We start from the raw sequence: 20,322 nt of genomic DNA on the forward strand, positions 1-20,322 counted from the left end.
TGAATATAGTTCACAGGAAAAAAAGAGAACAATATATTAATGCTAAAAAAACTTGTAGAAGTCTGAAATCACAAAAGAACATAGATGGCTGTGCTAGGTCACAGGTAGAAATACAGCAGAACAACACAGTTACACATATGGATCTTTATCTGCCAAGGGGCGGGGGAAGATATTTTTTAACTATAAATTAGGTAATAATTTCATACTCTCTAGCTGACAAAAAAATTAACAAAAGAATTAATCCAAATGAATCTAAATTGCATAATTAGTATTTGATCCACTTATAAGGTATTGTTTTTGAATAAGAGGAATTTTTTCTGTAAAAGAATGCTGATATTTTAAAAAAATATATAAAACCTTCCAGTTTGTACACAAAATGGCTGACACTGCACAAATCCTAACATTCTTAAACTATCTTTGCAAAGAAACTAAATGTGGCTGCTTTTACTTTCTTTTCACAGTACAGGTTTTCAAACTTCACAATTAATGACAAATATTAAGATACAGTATTTGATTCAGCAAAAATATAGTACTTAGTGCCTAATGAAAAAATAATACAATAGATTAGATTCTGCTGGGTCTATATAAATCATCCATATTGTAAAGTGGTAACTCCCTTAACAAAGATAATCATTTCGTTCAATTTTTATGAAGAAAGGGCCTTGAGAAGTTACAGTCTATATTCTACACCTTACAGTAGGACCATCTTTAATTAATTCATCTGTTTTAAGAATTACCTCTAGGCTTTATTCATTCCGCTATTCACTAGAAAACACCAAAACAGATCCTACTTAACAATAAAGGTATTTTTCCTTTTCCTATTATAGTGGTGTTTATTTATAATACAAAATTATCTGAGTTTCTACATTATGAAAATTTACAATGACTTCAGGACAAAATCTAATTTGAGAATCACATGCAACAAGGAATAGAAAATACCTATTTCAATATAGGAAAGCAAGTTTCTAAAACACAGACTCCAGAATCAGGCAGATCAGGGTCTGAATCACCGTTATACCACTTAGGTGTGTAATCCTTCTCTGAACCTCACTTTTTTCCCCACACAAAGGAGATAAAATCAGTAACTACCTTAAAGACTGTGGTGAGGAGTAAATGAGATGATACATTTTAAGTGCTTAAATAATGCTAGGCATGTAGAGGTACTCAATAAATGTTAACTGCTATTATTTCTAAAATTATACTTTCTTATATTAAAGATGCTCAGTGTTTTGACCCAGAAATTACACCAAGAGTATATCTGTGCAAAGAAATGTACAGTACTAAAAAATCCGGTTAAAAAAAAAATCTGGTTAGAAAAAAGTATCTAAAATCATGGAAAATGGTCACATACACAGTTACATTTAAAAAAAAAACCCGTTATATGACAGAATATATAATATGATTGAAATTTTTAAAGAGTAGGTTGTAGTAGGATATACTACTGAAACATGAGCAGAAATGTGATGCCTATAGGTACTATAATTGCAGGTAATTTTCAAGATTTTATTTATTTGAGAGAGAGAGAGAGAGCAAGTGGGGGGCAGAGTGGGAGAAGCAGACTCCTGGCTGAGCAGGGAGCCTAATTTCTGGGGCTCGATCCCAGGAACCTGGGGTCATGACCTGAGCCAAAGGCAGCCATTTAACAGACTGAGCCACCCAGGTGCCCCTGTAGGTAATTTTAAAGATTTTTCTTTATGTTTTTAAAAATTTTCCAAATATTCTATAATGACCATGTAATTTGTAAGAAACTAAAAAAAACACATGTATGTAATTTCTTTTCTGATTCCAATTTTCTCCAGAAAAGCTGAGTCAGAGAAAATTCAAAAATAAAGAGAAAAAGACAAGCATACATTTTTTTAAAGCAAGATTTTATATGAAGGATGTTAATTATATTAAAAACTGCTATTTTGAATTATTACTCTCTAGCTTTAAAGTTAAAGAAAACTCAAAGTCTGACACCTCAATTACAGCATATTTAAGCATATGTCCAGAACAATATTTCACTTGGAGATCAAGTTGATAAGAATTCTCCTACTTAGATAAATTGCTATTTAAACTTTGTAGTAATTCTTTTTTTTTTTCCCCAACTTTATTGAGATATAATTGACATATAACACTGTGTACATTTTAAGGTGTGCAACATGTTGATCTGATACACATATACCGCAAAATGATTACCACTACTGTTAGTTAACACATCCATCATGTCACATAATTACCATCTCTTTTTTTGTGATGAAAACACTTAAGATCTACTTTCTTAGCAACTTTCAAGTATATAATACAGTACTGTTAACTATGTTACAATGCTGTTCATTAGATCACCAGAACTTATTCTGCGTTCCAAGTGATTACACCATTTTACATCTTCACCCAAAACTCACTGCTCCTCCTTCCTGTTAGAAGTTGCTACTGTAAATTTTTTTAGTTTTTCCTCAGTAGACTACTAGATAGTGGAAATGGCCAACTAAAATTTGGTGAATTTATCACTAAATTATGTCTTAATTATTAGGCAAAGGGTAATATTTAATTTTTTTCAAAGGGTAATATTTTAGAAGGCAGAAAGTCTCTCTTGATGAACATTAACTCAGAAAAAGTAGATGGATTGGGGCACCTGCGTGGCTCAGTTGGTTAAGCGTCTGCCTCTGCCTCAGGTCATGATCCCGGGGTCCTGGGAGCCTGCTTCTCCCTCTCCCTGCTGCTCCCCCTGCTTGTGTGCTTTTTCTCTCTCTCTTTCTCTGTGTGTCAAATAAATAAATAAATCTAAGAGAAAGAAAGAAAGAAAGAAAGAAAGAAAGAAAGAAAGAAAGAAAGAAAGAAAGAAAGAAAGAAAGAGGAAGGGGAGGAGGGGGAGGAGAGAGGAGAGGGAGGGGAGGAGTGAGGGAGGGAGAGAGGGAGGAAGGGAGGGAAAGAGAAAGAAAAAAGAGAAGAGAAGAGAAGAGAAGCAAAGAAAAGAAAAGAAAAGAGAAAAAAAAAGAGAGGAGTTGGACAGCTTCAGGTTGGATCAGCTTCGGGTATGGATGCTGTCACCGGCAAAGTAAGAAAAGAAGACTACAAAAAGAAGCCAAAGAAGCCTATCAAAAAGACCAAAGATATATATGGTCTCCTAAGAAGGGAGAAAACCAGGAGAAAATAAGTTCACTGAAAGGGGGGAAGGCCATTTGTAAAAAGGAGGAAGTAACCACCAGTATTAACTGCTGCGAAGCAGCAGAAAAAAGATGAAGCAGAGTAATTGAGGAAGATTCTGCATGGGAGCAAACTGAATTTATAGCTCAGAGAAGATCCTTAAGATGTTGCTGAGCAATTCCAGAAATTGGAAAGAAGAAAGGGAATATGGTATATTAGTAACCCAGGAATGCTACTGTACTGAACCTGAATCAGGTTATCATCAGTCTACCTTGAATCTGCCTGGGGGGTTGAAAGACAGTCTATAGGCACAATAAGTGAATACTTGAAGTAGAGACAAAACTAAGGAATTTAAAAGAAATTAGGGTCAAAAGCAGTGGTTCTTAAACTTTACTTATCACCTGTGGTGCTTATAAAAATGCTGATTCTTGAGCACCATTCCAGAAATACTGATTTCGCAGGTCTGTATGGGCCTTCCAAATTGCATATTTAACAGTACTTTAGAAGATCATGGTGCAGGTGGTTTGTAGGCTTTGAGGAAAAATCACTGGCATTTGGGCTATGTGAATTGACGAGTGATGAAAATGTCAAATTATGATGTAAATCAGAAGACTGAAAAATTTTTGACAGAGCACAAGAAGGAATAAAGTGATGTTCACTTAACTTATTAAAGTTTAGTTAAAGGTAGTTCTGAGTCCCTATCAAAATAAGAACTGAAGCTAATAATTTAATATGGAGCAGGACAGGGCTAGGCTAGGGCCATGGCAAGATAGTGTGGACCACAGTCTTATAATTTGCCTTACTTAGCATTCTACCAATGGAAAATAAGTTAAAAGCAGCATATCTGATATTCCCAGAAAGTCCGATACTCATTTTTTAAAGTAACATGAAGGTAAGAGAAATTTATATGCTATGACTAAGGAAGAATATATTATTAAAGGTTTCCACTGGAAATCAGGGGAGTGGTGGCAGAGAGGAGAAGAAATACGGGGTGTAAAGATAGGGCTCTGAAGAATTTACATGTATAAATCTCTACCCTTTGACTCATACATGTAAAGCACATATTGAGATCTACTTTTCCAAAAGAAAGACATTAGTAGCATCTGAGAATGAGTACAGATTTCTTTACTGAGGCTTTTCGCAAGGGCACCTGGGTGGCTCTGTCAGTAAAGCACCTGACTTCCGCTCAGGTCATGACCCCGGTCCTGGGACTGAGCCTCATGCCTGGCTCCCTGCTCAGTGGGAAGTTTGCTTCTCCCTCTCCCTCTGCCCCTCCCCTTGCTTGCGTGCTTGCATGCGTGTGCTCTCTCTCAAGTAAATAAATAAATCTTAAAAAGAAAGAAAAAAGAAAAAAGAATGAGGCTTTCGCTTGGCATAAATGAAATAAGACATACTGAAGGGGCACCTGGGTGCCTTAGTTGGTTAAGCGCCTGACTCCTGATTTCAGCTCAGGTCATGATCTCAAGGTCATGGAATCAAGCCCTGCGTCAGGCTCCATGCTCAGAGGAGATTCAGCTTGAGATTCTCTCTCTCCCTCTCCCTCTGCCCTTCCCCCCACTTGTGCATGCACTCTCTCTCAAATAAATAAAATCTTTAAAAAAAAAAGATATATTGTTGTGTAAGACTGATGAATCACAGACCTGTACAAATAATGTATTATATATTAATTTAAAAAAAGACATATTGAATTCACATAATCATGTTATGAAATTCCAAATATGTTTACACAGTATGCCCTAAAAGTTAATAACCTTAATTTCCAGGCTTCACAAGGAATGTGAAAGACTAGTCCATAACCTTCTACATTTCCATCCTTAGGAGTTTTCAAACATTTAGATGGTAAAAGGATGTGTTGCTGATATATGCCTGTTCTCTGTAAGTCATTCATTAGGCTTGATGAAATCTTTTTTTTTTTTTTTTTTTTAAAGATTTTATTTATTTATTTGACAGAGAGAGAGACAGCGAGAGCAGGAACACAAGCAGGGGGAGCGGGAGAGGGAGAAGCAGGCTTCCCGCTGAGCAGGGAGCCCGATGTGGGACTCGATCCCAGGACCCTGGGATCATGACCTGAGCTGAAGGCAGACGCTTAACGACTGAGCCACCCAGGCGCCCCCGATGAAATCTTTTATTATCAAAAACTTTATATACTTTGACAAAGTAAACTCATAATTATCTTACACCTGTCTTCAATCGTTTAATTTTAAATTTCATTTTATTTACTTCCTATTTTGATTTCAGTTTCAGGTTTATAGTTTTCATGACCTTAACCAGGAAATAATACCCCTCCACAGTCTATGGGAAATTTCTTGAGTATTTCTTCACCTATTAACAAAATCTATCTTTAGTTAAAAACAAGTTTCCTTTTATACCCATACCAGTTACGTCTTTATTATTCAATTCTTGGTAGAACCAGTGTTTTAAATATGACAGTAAACCTTTACTTTCTAAATAATATGCCTTCTACTTATAAAATAAAAACATCAGTGTATCGATCTGTGTGATTCACAGAGGACCATAATTCTATATTCAATGTGAAATAGTCATTACCATCATTATTAAAAAAACTATGTGCTAATGAAACACAATAGACAGAAAAAATACCTTATGGAATAGTATAATACGTAAAAAAGTTTAGAGAGCCATAGGTGCCTTAGTTTAAAAAACAGATGAATTAGAAAGATAGCTTTCATCACCGCTTAACTCTAGCAAGAAATTAAAACAATGGACTTTTTTGTGAATGGAAATGTTAGACATGACCTTACTCTGTTTAGTGTGAAACTCTGAAAGAGGCAAGAAAAGATTTACACTTGGTACGTGAAGACAAAAAATAAAACAGAAAACTGCTCTTCAGATTACTTTTTAAAAACATTTCTTACATTAGAAAATCAGAACATTAGCACTAGTTTTGAACTTTTCTCTCTATAACTAAAATTATTGTTTAAGAATAAGAAGAGATATCTATTATTCCAAGTATTGCCATTAAACCTTTCACAAATAAGCAACCTGAAGCTCACTGAACTGAAGCAACTTGCTAAAGGTCACAAGCATCATAAATAGTTAATATCTGGACCCAGTCTGTTTCTTTTCAAAGCTCATAAAGCTCTTTATTCTACAATGTATTGCATACTTTGACTTTCCCTATATTTTAAATTACTGTTTTGTTACTCAACAATGCTTCAGATTATAAGAAACTCCATAAACTTAATGGCAAATTTTTAAGAAATAAAGAAATGTTTTGACTTAAAAATACAAACTGCTTATAGACACACACCCTAATTTCAGAAATGTCAAAAAATGAACATGTTAAAATGTAAGTAACATGGCATAACACTCTGGCTATGTCCCCGACCCCTAATCTACAATATCTTATCAATCTTGGTAAGGATTCTATTAGAACCATTAGAATAATTAAATATATTTGAGTTCAGAACTCAATTCCATTAACTTTCAGAGTCATTCTTTGAATTTTCTTAGCTTAGTTTTGAAGAAGTCTTACTTGTAGATAAACAGTACTTCTGAAACCACAATACATAGTAACCTATAATTTTTAACAGATAAGTAATTCCACACAATGATGAAATAGTTAAAATGTTTAATAAATTAGAAGGAATAAACTATTTGTAGCGGGAATACATGAAATCTCACTCTGTTTTTTTGAAGCTAGGAGTTAAAGCCTTTCCTATTATTTAGGTTAGTTCCACAACTCTGAGAATGGGCTACCCTATTTCAACTAGGACCATCTCTTTGTAGCAAACAAGGTCTCTCACTGTTATATTATATATAAATACTGGAATAGGAAGTTTACGTAATTAATATAGTCTACCTTCCTTCTGAATTCTTACATTAATATATTATATAATCCAAATTTAATAATCCTGGGTTAACAGGTAAAAATATTCTTATTAACTTTTTAAATTCTGTAATGAAAATCCTTCAGCCTAACTACCAGATTTTTAGTAGGTGGCTTTTTCCTCCAACATAATATAAATATATATAATTAAAAAAAAAGATTTAAAAACTAAAGGATAGTATAAAATTGGTGAGTTCTGAAAGGCATTCCCATGTTTGGCACCCTACTGTACTTTGATTATCTCTCAGTTATGAGTTAGTTTCTTATCAGATATGGTATTCCACAGCATGCTATGCAAATGCATCATGCCCACATACCATCTAAATTAGAAAATAGCTTGGTTTTTCCAGTTTGTAGTAAGTGTAACCTAAAAACTGATTTAGTTTTTCAATTTTGCAAATTATTAACATTAAAAAATTCTAATTTTAGAGGTTCCATTTTCTTTCTATGAATATGATGTTGAAATATATACAAATATATGTCATAAACACTGACAAACTTTACCTGGAGTACAGAAATCATATTTTCAGAAAGATTCTTAAGGAATACCGACCCATGACATATCAAAGTATACCAATATGCTTAACATGTATTACTTAGTCCCCATGAAAATTACCTTAAGTTAACAGAACTAAATAGATCAGTAGAGATTCTAATTCTATTATAAAGAATAATCAACAGTCTTTGTTTAGCTCAAAACTGTTACTTGATAAAAATATTACCTGGAATAGGTTTCAGAAAATGTCTAGGACAATCAAGTAAAGAACCTCTGAGCAAGCAATAATGACAAATAGTAAGTTCAGTTCAGTACATAAATATTCAGTTTAAAAAAATACATTCTACTTAAAAAAAAAAGCACAGTACCAACTATAATTAGTGGAATTGTTAATGACTATTACTTCTTATTGAATACACAAATCATTGTTACTAGTCTAAAATTATAACACTCAGAAACTAAGGGCTTAAATAAGACATTTATACAAACAGTCTTGCCTGCCATAGAAAATGCCAGAGTAAATGGCAATATCCTGAACTTAATCTAGATATAAGGTAGAAGATCCACTAGAAGATTGTGGGCTTTATCCCACATAGCAAAGAGGAAATCTAAAGTTTAAATATGTAACTACAACTATCATCAAGGATAACCATACTAGTTTTAATTCTCAGACCTTTAGGAAGTCTACAAACTACCACAGATTTGTTCAATGGCATTCTACTGTTAAGATACTGTATAAACAGTATTTTATGTTTATAAACAACTTGTCTCCAGACTTCTACATACCTGTATCAGTAAAAAGGCAAACTGAAACTCAGTAAAACTTGCTGAAGCACTGTTCTAAGCTTTAATGCTTGTCATACAAATGCTAGAAGAATACTGAATTAATACAGTTAAATGGTACAATTTTTACCTGAAAGCAACTTCTCAACCATGCTAAATCCAGAAACTTAAAATTTAACCTAATGTTAGACAAAATCCCAGAGGTCAAATGAATAGTTAAAATATTTTAAAAATCTTTTTCTTTTTAAAAGGTCAGTTATAGATTTCAAATTTAAAAGAACTTTAAAAGGATTACTTTAAGTAATCTCTACACCCAACATGGGGCTGGAACTCATAACCCCGAGAGTCGCATGCTCCACCAACTGAGCCAGCCAGGCACCCCTTAATTTTATATTTTTCATAAATTTTCATCATATAAAAAATTCAGACAGCTAATATTACCAGATTAAATGTGCTTGTTTAATGTATCATGGCAATATACTCCCTGGAGAGATTGTTTTGTTCAGTTCTTAAAGGGGAAAAATTCACAATGAATATTTTATTTGAAAATAAATATTTATATATGTAGTTTTTACTCAGGTATACCGTTTATAGAATTCTAGTTGCCTAATGCAGAAAACTAGAAAATAAAGATGAAAAAATAAAATCATACTTTCCCTACTCAGGGATATCTAATACAAATGATTATCAAACAGTACCATTTGCCTCAGCAGGCATGTATTATTGCATTTGTAGTTCCAGAAAATCTTACATAGGGATGTAGATGACATTTCTATGCATATGAATTCAACTTACTATTGCTCAAAAAGAGTAGTACACTAGATAGATCAAATAAGAATGAACCAAATGGAGGTCTCCATTCTAAGATAGTTCATCTTGTAGTAGTCAGATAATGACCTGTCATGTATACTCTATAGCTTTTCACCAAACAGAGCTTAAATAAGGATGAAAAGTTAAAATCATAACTGGCACAGGCACTGTAAATTATGTGATAAACATTTAAATTCTTAGTGACAATTTGTGAATACATATGATGTGGATGAAGCACTTTAAAAAACATTTATACATGTTCATTTAACCATGTCAAAATAAATTACCTTCATTTTGGGTGTTTTAGCAGACAGAAGTTGTTGAGATCTATATCAAGTATACTCTAGAAAAAGACGGAATAGTGAACTGTGCCCTATATTTAAAAAAAAAATACAATACTTAGTCTACCTTGTAACTTATATGTAAGTATACAACATAATTTTAAAGTAGTTTGTTGATGTTTCACTTGGGTTATAGGCATTGTGTATATTTGTTTTAAAGTTCTGAAAATTAATTTTTAGATTAAAATCTTTCTTAATAACTGAAGAATTAATATACATAAAACAGAGATTCTTTATTCTTGACTGCTCATTAAAATAATTTAGGGAGCTTGTAAAAAATATAAATGTCCACCCTCATTCCCTCTCTCACCTCCTCCCAAACAATTCAGTCTAAAAACCATCAGACTGGGGTGCCTGGGTGGCTCAGTCGTTAAGCGTCTGCCTTCGGCTCAGGTCATGATCCCAGGGTCCTGGGATTGAGCCCCGCATCAGGCTCCCTGCTCCGTGGGAAGCCTGCTTCTCCCTCTCCCACTTCCCCTGCTTGTGTGCCCTCTCTCACTGTGTCTCTCTCTGTCAAATAAATAAAATCTTTAAAAACAAAAAATAAAAATAAAAACCATCAGGCTATAGTAAGCAAAATAGGTGTCCTTGTGGGGTGAGATTGGAGAGTGATAAGAGATTAGTTTTCTATCAGGGGACTAATCACATAAAAATATTTTAAGATTAGTTTTCTATCAGGGGACTAATCATATAAAAATATTTAAGAATAATGTGGGGCACCTCGGTTAAGCATCCGCCTCTTGGTTTCAGTTCAGGTCATGACCTCAGGGTCGTGAGATCAAGCCCTGTGTTGGCTCCCTCTTGCTTCCACTCTCTTTCTCTCTCATTCAAATAAATAAATAAATAAATAAATAAATAAATAAATAAATAAATAAAATCTTTAAAAATACATAATATTTAAGAATAATGGGATCCAGTTTTCTGTCAGGGAGAAAAGTGGAATGGTTTCCAATGTCTATAAAGGCAGAAATATAGATGCAAATGTGTATGTATACATACATCTAATCCTTGGCTCTGTCTACTGAGACAACCTAGAAGGAATAGTGCAGTAACAATGAGCACATCTAGCACCCACATCTTGGTTTCTAAATACCATTCTCCACTGAAAGGAAATGGAGCTCCTTGGAGAAATGGCTGGTTCCAAGAATAGGGAAAGGGAAAGTATAGTTGAGCCTGGAACATCTTTAGTAAGGAAGTATTTAAAGACTGCTGGGATCATGTCAAAAGGACATAGATGCTAGGTTGAAGTGTCAGAAGACAGCCTGAAGTGGCTTCCATTAGCCAAATTTGGGACAATCTGAACATCAAAATAAATGGTAATAACCAATATAATCTACTGAATAAAACAGAAAATGAAAGTTTGATGAGGAATAGGGTATTTGCATAGTATCAAGGACCTTCCTCAGAATTAATTAATTAAAAGGTGAAGAGAATGGAGAAGACTTGAAGAAAACTAGTCAAGTAATTAAAGTTATACTGTATGAAAGATTACTCTAGTATCAGCATAGGAGTATGGTCCCCAAACGTTATTGTTGATGTACCCCCATACTAAAAATATTTTAAATATGAATCTTAACATATATGTGTGTGAAGTTATATACTTATACTACAGTATTACATATTATTTACATTATAAAACACAGACATAGAAATTAAAATGGGATGTTATATAGAAGTAAGTTGGTTTTATTAGTTATCTTGTCTATCTCTTAGGGTGCAAACACTTCATTTTGGAGGCCTCTAGTAAAGAGAATGGGTAAAATAGATGAGTATGGCAGACCTATTGAGATAGTTTCCAAAACAGGAGAAACTGATAGAATGAGGAAAAAGTGAGACACTGAATCAAGGCAGTAGCAACAGAGAAAAGGAACAAAGAGCACACTGGAGAAACATTTAAGGAAGAAAACTTTTACAGGACTCAGGAAGTGATTTTCTACACGGGACAAGGATTAACAAGGCTTGAAGATGATTCCAGTTACTTGGCTTGGATGAACAGATGGAATGAGAGGGAAGAAAAAGTAAGAGATAGGTGAAGAAGAGGATTAAGAATAAAATGAACTGCTTTTCCAGGCATATAGCACTCATTAACAGTACTATTATCACAACACAGTAAAGAGCAGAAAGAAAAACACTAATGTATGATGATAGGTAGCAACGAACTAGCTCCACCGAACGTAAACATAATAGCCGCTATCTTAGTCAAATGTCTTTGAAGCATAGCTTATGGGAGAAGGCATGTTTTGTGCATATGTGTTTCCATGTGTTTGTATGTGTGTGAATTTGTGTTTCCATGTGTGCAAATTTGTGTTTCTATGTGTGCACATGTATATGTATGTATCTGTATCCATGTAGTCATTTTTCATGGAGCCTAAAGTAAACTAACTAGGTTTATAATGGGTTGATAAGGCAGAGAAAGCCTTATCATGCCATACTTCATGGGTCTGGATAGAATAAAAAGTCATTCTATATACAAATATTGAATGATTATGTTATCATACCCCAAACTAATATGTTGTATGTCAATTATTTCTTAATTAAAAAAACTATCCTACTTTTAGGTAAATTGTTACTAAATCAGTATTAAAACTAACTACACTTGGGTGTATTTTATCATGTACTGAAACTCAAAATTATGGATTATGATATGAATCTTCTTAGATTTTAGTGGAATTTCCAAAAAAGTAATAAGCAGGATTTGTGACAGAAGATTTTTGCCCTCATAAAACCCACAGCAATAAACCTATTACTTGAGAGACAAAGACATGTATAAATGTATTATGCTGCTGAGAGTATACATGGTGATATTTTAGAGTTTCCCCTGCTACAAAAAATTTGGAGACAATATTAACAGTTAAATTACTATTTAAAATGCAATGCATTTTCAAGCACATATTCAGCTATATACCCTCACCTTGTAGTTTATCTAAAATTCTAAGCAAGATAAATAATTTATTTGGGAGTTGAATTTTTATCATAAAAGTTAAGACTTCTTGGACTTAATAATCCTGACTACCACAGAGAAAGGAAGTTGGATATATATTTTATGGCTGTCACTATTTTACACATTCACTTCCCCCTACCTAAATTTATTAGCAACTGATTCACTTCCCTTCTCCTGGCAGTAACGATTTCTATCTTACTTTTCATATCATTAAAATATATGAACATGGCAAACACACCCAGTATTACCTAACAAATGACACTCCACCAAATCTAATAGAAGAAAATGAAGGACAAGCAGAGTATATTAACTTCCATTGTGGGATTCTTTTAGGCCCTAAGATGATACTAATTTTGACTCTGATGTTAATAATATACTGATTTCTTAATTTAAAGTAGCTCCTGCAGCAATTCACTGAATTATAAAGCATGACATTATATCTATCAATGCATTCTTCTTGGGACCCAAACTGGCAAACATCTTTCAAAGGAAAATGTAAACAGAAATCTACTACCTGCTGGTCAAGAATGGAAGTCTTCAAAAGTAAACAAAACAGAATGGATGCAACACAAATATTCAAGGTAATAAATTAAGTTTCCAGCTGAACTATTACATTAAATTTAATTTTTTTATTGGAAAAAAAGTATAAGTATACCATAGTCATGTAGGTATGATAAAAATACAACTCCACTTCACTGCTGTAAACCTTACAGTAAAATGCTGTGACATTCCAAAGATTATAGATACCATAATTGGATGAAATTTTGACCAAGTTGGTTGTTTATATCTGGTATTCAATCAGAGGTCAGAATACAGGAAATTCAAGTTTTCTAACAATGTGCCTTCCTAATGGATTTCCATCAGCATCCAAAGACTTACTGTCTCGTAAAGAGGGAAAAACAAAAACAAAAATAAAAATACCTTATCCTTCTCAATGGCTACTGGCATCCTAGTGCATTACAAAATGTATGATATACTCCTAACATATGTGAAATAGGCCCCTCTTTCATTTTCAGTATTCATTAATGGAATTACTATACAACTTAAAGCCATTCTTTAAGCACTAAATAAATGGTACACATTTATAGTAGTACAGAACCTTTTCAAAAGAATGTATGCCAAAAAAGTGTGTTTATAAAGGGCAATAAATCCTTTAAAAGATGCTTTCCTAATTTGCTTGTTGAGGGTAGGAGGAAACTCCACATAAAAACTGTATTAGAAAAATCATATTACACCACAAAGAGTCCCGTAAGACAACTCTCTAAAATCCATAGTACAACCACAATTTTTTCATTTTTAAATACAATTTCTGTAAAGCATTTTTTTAATCATGCAATAAAACCTTTGCTATTAAATATGCTCCCTCTTAAATCTGGGTCTTAATAAAATGCCTGGAAAATAATTTTTGATATTGTATAGTTTAAAATCTTGGGAAAAAATGCTTGGTTATTAAATAAAATACACATTATTTTCTATTTTAAAAATTATACAAATATGTAAAATTTTTAATAAAGCTGGTTATTTAAAGAATGCTTTAAATAGGTTTTTTTCTATAACCAAATGTTTTTCTGCAGTTTTTTATAAATAAATTTTTACAGATGGCTTCTGTGGTAATCTAGGTAATCATTTTAACTTAAAAAATATGTATTTTGGGATTTTTTTTGTCTTTTTTTACTAGAGCTTATACTTTATTAAAAGGTAAGACTGCAAATATTTATACAGATATCCATTATGCGTTTGGGATTATTCATGATTTTGGTATGTTCTGAAAACAGTGAATTCCTATCCTTTGGAGGATCTCAAATTAAAAACAGACCATTCATTAATGAATTACTAGACTCAATCCACATACCATTTTCCTTGGCCATTATCAAGGTTCTTGAACATTCAAAATTAGACTCAGAATCTAAAGGCAACAATTAGGCCAAAAAGAAAAAAAAAGAATACACACACATACACACACACATATTTGATTCCACAATTAGAAAGGAATTCAGTATCAATTTTAATTAACTCTAGGACAGACAAATGCCATTTAAATGGCATTTAAGAAAGATGGTTTCATGTCCATATTACAGTAGATAGCTGATTTCCATTGTCTATTTAAGGAAGAACAATTTGATTAACCTACAGCTGACCAGAATGTCTTAGTTCAAACACATTCAATATTTTTGTCAAATGAGTTAAAGTATCAGGGATCTATTCAGACTTTAAAGAAACAATAATCTTAAACTGTAGATTACTGCAATTTAAGGTTGTAATATTGATATTCAAAAGATATAATTTCAGTAATTTTTTGAGATAAAATATTAAACAGCCTTATTATTCTTTTTACTTAGCTAAATAAATATCAAAAATAAAATTTTAGGATATAAAAACTAGCTTTCTCAAGAATAGACTTATCTTTTACTCCCCCCCATACTCATGTTTTGTTTCTTTAATTCCACATGAGTGAAATCATATAGTATTTGTCTTTCTCTGACTTATTTTGCTTAGATCTCAAAGAACAGATTTTATAAAACATTTACAATATACTTAATGAGTCATCTACAAAATAAAATTGGATTTTATTGGTTATTCCGTTGATTCACATTTATATATGTTAATATGTATTTGTCAAAACAAATTTCTTACGATCCAAAGCAGAATTTCCCTGCCATTCCTTAGATGTAGTAAATTAGCACAGGGTGACTTTCTTTGGCGGCTAGTAACACTATTTAATATGTTACAGTTACATAGAAAATACACAAAACAGCTAAAATATTTTGGAAGAAACTAATTTAGTAGAGCTGTTTATTCCTTATTTTAAAGGCAATAAAATCACCATCGCAAAATATTCTTAAAGTACATTAGATTAAAATGTTGGTCGTTGACAATTATACTTATCTTTAAAGTTAGGAAGCTGATGGTATGATATGGCTACCAAAATGAAGTAAAACACTTCTTCTTACGGACTTTTTTTCTCCTTACCTTAGAAGATGAAGAATCACACTCCTGACATATCCATCCATAGCCTGTTTGTTTAGGAGACTTTTTCAAAGGAGGATCCAAACAGCCAAAATGGTAGCACAGTCTGCATTCATCACACCTGCAGGGTAAACAGATTTATGGTATATCTAAATAATATAAAAAAACTATCTTTTTCAAAGACAAATGGCAAACTACTACACATTTCAACATGGTTAATTCTATGCTTAGTTCACAAAATTATTAAAGTCTATGACAAAGACAATCTAAACCTGAAATAAATATTTTAGGAAAAAACAAAATACAACAAAATTAACAAAGTAAATATCATTCAGAACACTTTGATAGTAGAAATGTTAAGAGCATATGAATGAATGTGTATAGCCAAATGTGTTCAAAACTAACAAACACAACAATTTCAGTTTTGAACTTCAAGAATTAATCATTTACCCATTATCTTAAAAACATTTAATATAAGATACAGATAATTCTAGATTATGAATTCAATCTAATTCATTGTGATTACTTAAAAAAACTTAAGCTGTAATCAATCCTATACAATTTATACCTTATTACTCTTTCTCCAAGTGAAGGGAGATTGTAAATACACTTTCTAATGTTTACAGCATGCTAACGCCATCTAGCAAATAAAAACCGTCCTAAGAATTTGGTATTATTTTCTCAAATATAAATATTCTCAAAATTTACCTGTCACTTTCTCTCAGTGCATTTGGTTTTTCAAAGTACCTCCTAGTACACCTTAAAGCTTATTAACAAATATTTTGATAGTGTCTTTGCCACCTATGATGTACAAAATCTAAGAAAACTATCATACCTATTCTTCGTTTCAGACAATCTCATCCTGCTGACAATGAAGAAAGATCTGCATTATTTCATTGTTTTTGTAAAAAAAAAATTTGCATCAGTTGGAATAACAAGACCAAAATTTAACAACAAGTAACAAAGATGTATACATCTTATAGAAAGGATTATATCCTCATTTTCTTTGTGCTCTTTTAAGTTAGAATTAAATACTTTTCTTCAATCTGTCAGATTCTCTTATATATTGTTTCTCTTACTGATTTAAAACACTGAGAAATCCACAACTATGAAACCCAGGGAAAAATTTTATAATACATGTATTACTTGAATAAAATGCAAAATTACTATTCAGTAACCTTTATTAGAAACAAGGGGGAAAGAACCAGTGTTACAAACCAAACACAAAGAAAAATAATTGATTTTCAAAAACCATCACAATAAAAGGGACTATAAATCTACATTTATGTAAAAATTTCAAATCATGCTACAAAATCCAATCGTCCAAAGACCCATTTTGGAAATCAGGAGTTTCCGAAAGTTAGCAACTTTAGCTAAGTTATTCAGTTATAAATAAGTTTAAAACACAGTATGTCATAAGTTAATGCATTTCTTCCTCTACAACTTTCTTCTTATGAACCAAATAAACTTATGCACTTTTCCAAAAACCTTTTTTAGACTCAAGACACAGACTTGTCTATCATGATAATTCCTAGCTACATGAAAACTAAAATCAAATATGAATAACAGCACTTTATTTACTATGCCAATATATTATAAACCAAAATATATTTAAAAGCAGTCAAAATATTCAAATACCTGTTGTTCTGGCATTAAGAAAAAATAATAATATGTAACATAAAGAGACTAAATGGCAAGCCCACACAATTTTATGTTCTTTCCTGTCAATTAAACTTATTTACCTTTCAATAGTTAAAACTTCAATTACATTACATATAGTTACAGGAACCTTCAGAATATGAGGACTTCTGAATTTATGAGGTTGAGACTTCTAAACAGCTGAGTGCATATTCCTCCAAGCATGAAATCTAGTATTTCAATCATTGATGGGAAATTTAAAACAATCACATTATTTGCTTCATCAAGAAAATACATTAAATATAATTTACTTTATTTTGTCATCTCAGGGTCATAAATACAAGTGACACATGCTGCTGTGTGTCTAACAGCGTGCCAGCCTTTTGTGTTTGGAGTACTATCCGTCTGCTGTTCTGTTTGAATTCTCGTATTCAACTTTTATAGGTTTTCAGGGTCCTCACTTGCTTGAAAATTATCGGCTACTGCTTTCTGATATTGTGACTCTATTTGTCTAAGCACTTCCCTAACAGTAATTTGTTGTGGATTTAGAAAACAGATCTTTAACCTTAGTAAAACTATGCAAATAGACAGTTAAAAGACATGAAAATGAGTACTTTGACTGAGTTAAGTACATGGACTAAATTTTGGTTAACTATATAGTCCTTTTTGCTTCACTTCAGGTTTTTGGGCAACGTCCCTTAGAGTTCAGATTGCCAATAATCCGGGCTCTTGATAGGTGAAGAGTTATGGCATTAATGATTTTCCTAGTTCTTATCAAATTACAACCTAATTATTGCATATTTACTTTAAAACTGTGTCATAATAACTTGAATTTATGATTTATAGTGTATAACTCACATCAAACATCATGAATATAAAGGTAAATTTTAACTTATTATTTTTCACCTTCATCTATGCAGGTGATTCTTGTTGTATCTATGTATTTCCAGCTAATAAATTTAAGAACAAGTTTGCTACACTTAGATATAGTTCCAGTTTGTACCGGATTTCAATTTATTATAAAATCAAGTTACCAGCTCAAGAATAAATGCACAGGGAAAAGAAAGGTTTTATATGCTAGATTTGTTAGATGATAATGTTGAAAGTATATGCCATTTGGAAATAACATAATCCTTACTGACTACTTCATTAGTAATACCTTTTAGAATGACTTAGTCTCCATATGGAACTCTAATGTATTTGTAATGGGTCTCCGACGAAAGGCAAAATTTGCTTGTCAGAATTAGGGGGTGACATGAGAATTCTCTCAAGTTATAGCACACTCACCAGTAAATAAAAACTGTTAATAGTTAATATACTTAGGAACTGTCAAAATCCAGGAGAGGAAAAACACAAAGAAATAAATCAATCTTGAAATCAATAGCTCTGTTAATAAGTATGCAAATTAAAGCTCTTTCTACAAATGACTAAACTTATTTCCATGTGGAAAAAATATGGTTATTTCTACATTAGAATATTGAGGACATCCATAGCTTTATGTGCTGGTAACAAAAATATCCTGAATGATACAAGTAAACTCCAACAGAATTTGTAAGAATTAATACATCATAGACAAATGCAAGAGATACCATCAAGAATCCTAGAAACCGAAGAACAATGTAGATGGTAAAAATAGTGTTTTACTTATTTCATTCACACACACACGCACGCACACCACTTTGGAAACTTTAGCAAATTTTGTCAGCCAATAAATTCTAGCTATGTTATAAATTCAGATCTTTTTTAAAAATTGAAAATCAGAAACTCCTAAGGGTCTGCAATCATTCTGCTACCTAAAAGGTGAAATAAAGTTGAAGTAGTTATTGATCAAATTATTATTTATGATCTCTACTTCTATTTCTTACATATACCTGGAAACATGTAACTGCAGCACATAACACACACATATTTATCAAAAAAGTGAATAAAATGTTTTAAAATCTTTTCCAAGAGCAGTCATTGACCCACAAAAGCATAGTGATATAACACAATATACTTTATTAAAGAACACAAATGTCTATGTAAAAAAAAAAAAAAAAAATTATAATATACCAACAGCACATATACTAAGTAGAAAGGCAGTATCTTAAAATATTTAAAGAGAATATTAAACTAACCCATAAAGAAACACTATGAATTTTTTTTAATAAAATACAAATTGGATGCTTAAAGAAGTATCTTTTAAACATCTAATAAATATTGTACACATTAACACTATAGGGCATTCTAAAATTACAGTTCTAATGAGATAAAATGAATCCCATTTATAAGATGAAAGGAAACCTGACTGTTTAGATTATTACTAAATACAATTTCCTAGGTATCAGATTCATAAATGATACAGATGTAAATAATAAAGCAGCTATATATATGTGGTCTTTTAAACAATGATTTGACAAAATGCAGTAACCAAATAAACACAGTTCCATATGTATTTAAAATACTTACTTAGCATATGGTTAAGTATAGCACCCTAGACAAAGAAGAGGAAGAAAATGACTTATGTTCACGTCCTAAGATCCATACAACAAGCAGTCCTTGGTTTATGTGATTACTGAGAATACGAATACAAGTAAAAAGAAACAACTGATTTATTTCCGCCTGTGCCAAGAGAAAGGCTAAAAGCCAGTCTTCCAAAGGATTCCTTTAACCCTCTTAATTTCCAATTGATAATTTCATTAGAATACACTAAGTACCTATTTTTAAACTAACTGAAACAATTAAGTGCACCTCCTATGCATATAACTTATAGCCAGATGATAAGCTAAACTTCAGAAGAAGAGAAATCCATAACATGAGACTTGAAAAGGGATGTACATTTTTTTGTGATCAAGTTGATCCATAATCACAGCTATTTTTTATGTCAAGGAACATTTTATTTAGATCCATGTCTATATATGGTAAAATACTGATTGAAATATATATACTATTACATCTGTTCACTCAAAAAGAAAACAGACTAAATATTGAGAGAACTGATGGGTTGGGTTTCCTTACTTTTTCATGATTTCTTTGTAAAACTTCTATATGAGAAAGATCAAAAGAATTTATCTTTAATACTAACATTACTTAAATAAAATCTCACTAGCAGCTTAAAACACCCAAACAAATCTATTAACAGTAGTTATAGATTCTTTCATTGAATAGTAGCCAATTATTTCAATTACTCATTTTAACAGATGGAGAAAATGCTGAATTGTGGCCCATGAGTTAAATCACTTTTTAAGATAATACACGCTTGAACAAAATTCTGTGTTCTATCAATATCAGAGTAACATTTCATATCAGTAAAGACATTTTACTCCTTATATTTTACAATTTTAGTGCAAACCACCTATATGACCATTTTCTAAACAAAATAATTAGAAAA

The 20,322-nt window shown here is 32.0% G+C and overlaps 1 protein-coding gene across 8 annotated transcripts in view; it reads right to left on the reverse strand.

Annotated features, from left to right (window-relative positions):
- The window catches only part of PHF14 (PHD finger protein 14), a 235,529-nt gene that overhangs the window by 57,596 nt on the left and 157,611 nt on the right, over window positions 1–20,322 (reverse strand). For 4 of the 8 annotated variants that reach the window (XM_032402038.1, XM_032402043.1, XM_032402039.1 and 1 more), the window contains one exon: window positions 15,318–15,435. In XM_032402038.1, the coding sequence (XP_032257929.1) occupies window positions 15,318–15,435 (118 nt within the window). Of the gene's footprint in view, window positions 1–14,907; window positions 15,436–20,322 lie in introns of those variants that run through there. The other 4 variants (XM_032402036.1, XM_032402035.1, XM_032402037.1 and 1 more) reach the window with 3 other exon arrangements.

Source organism: Phoca vitulina, unplaced genomic scaffold (genome assembly GCF_004348235.1).
Source record: "Phoca vitulina isolate PV1807 unplaced genomic scaffold, GSC_HSeal_1.0 scaffold4, whole genome shotgun sequence".
Classification (NCBI taxonomy): domain Eukaryota; kingdom Metazoa; phylum Chordata; class Mammalia; order Carnivora; family Phocidae; genus Phoca; species Phoca vitulina.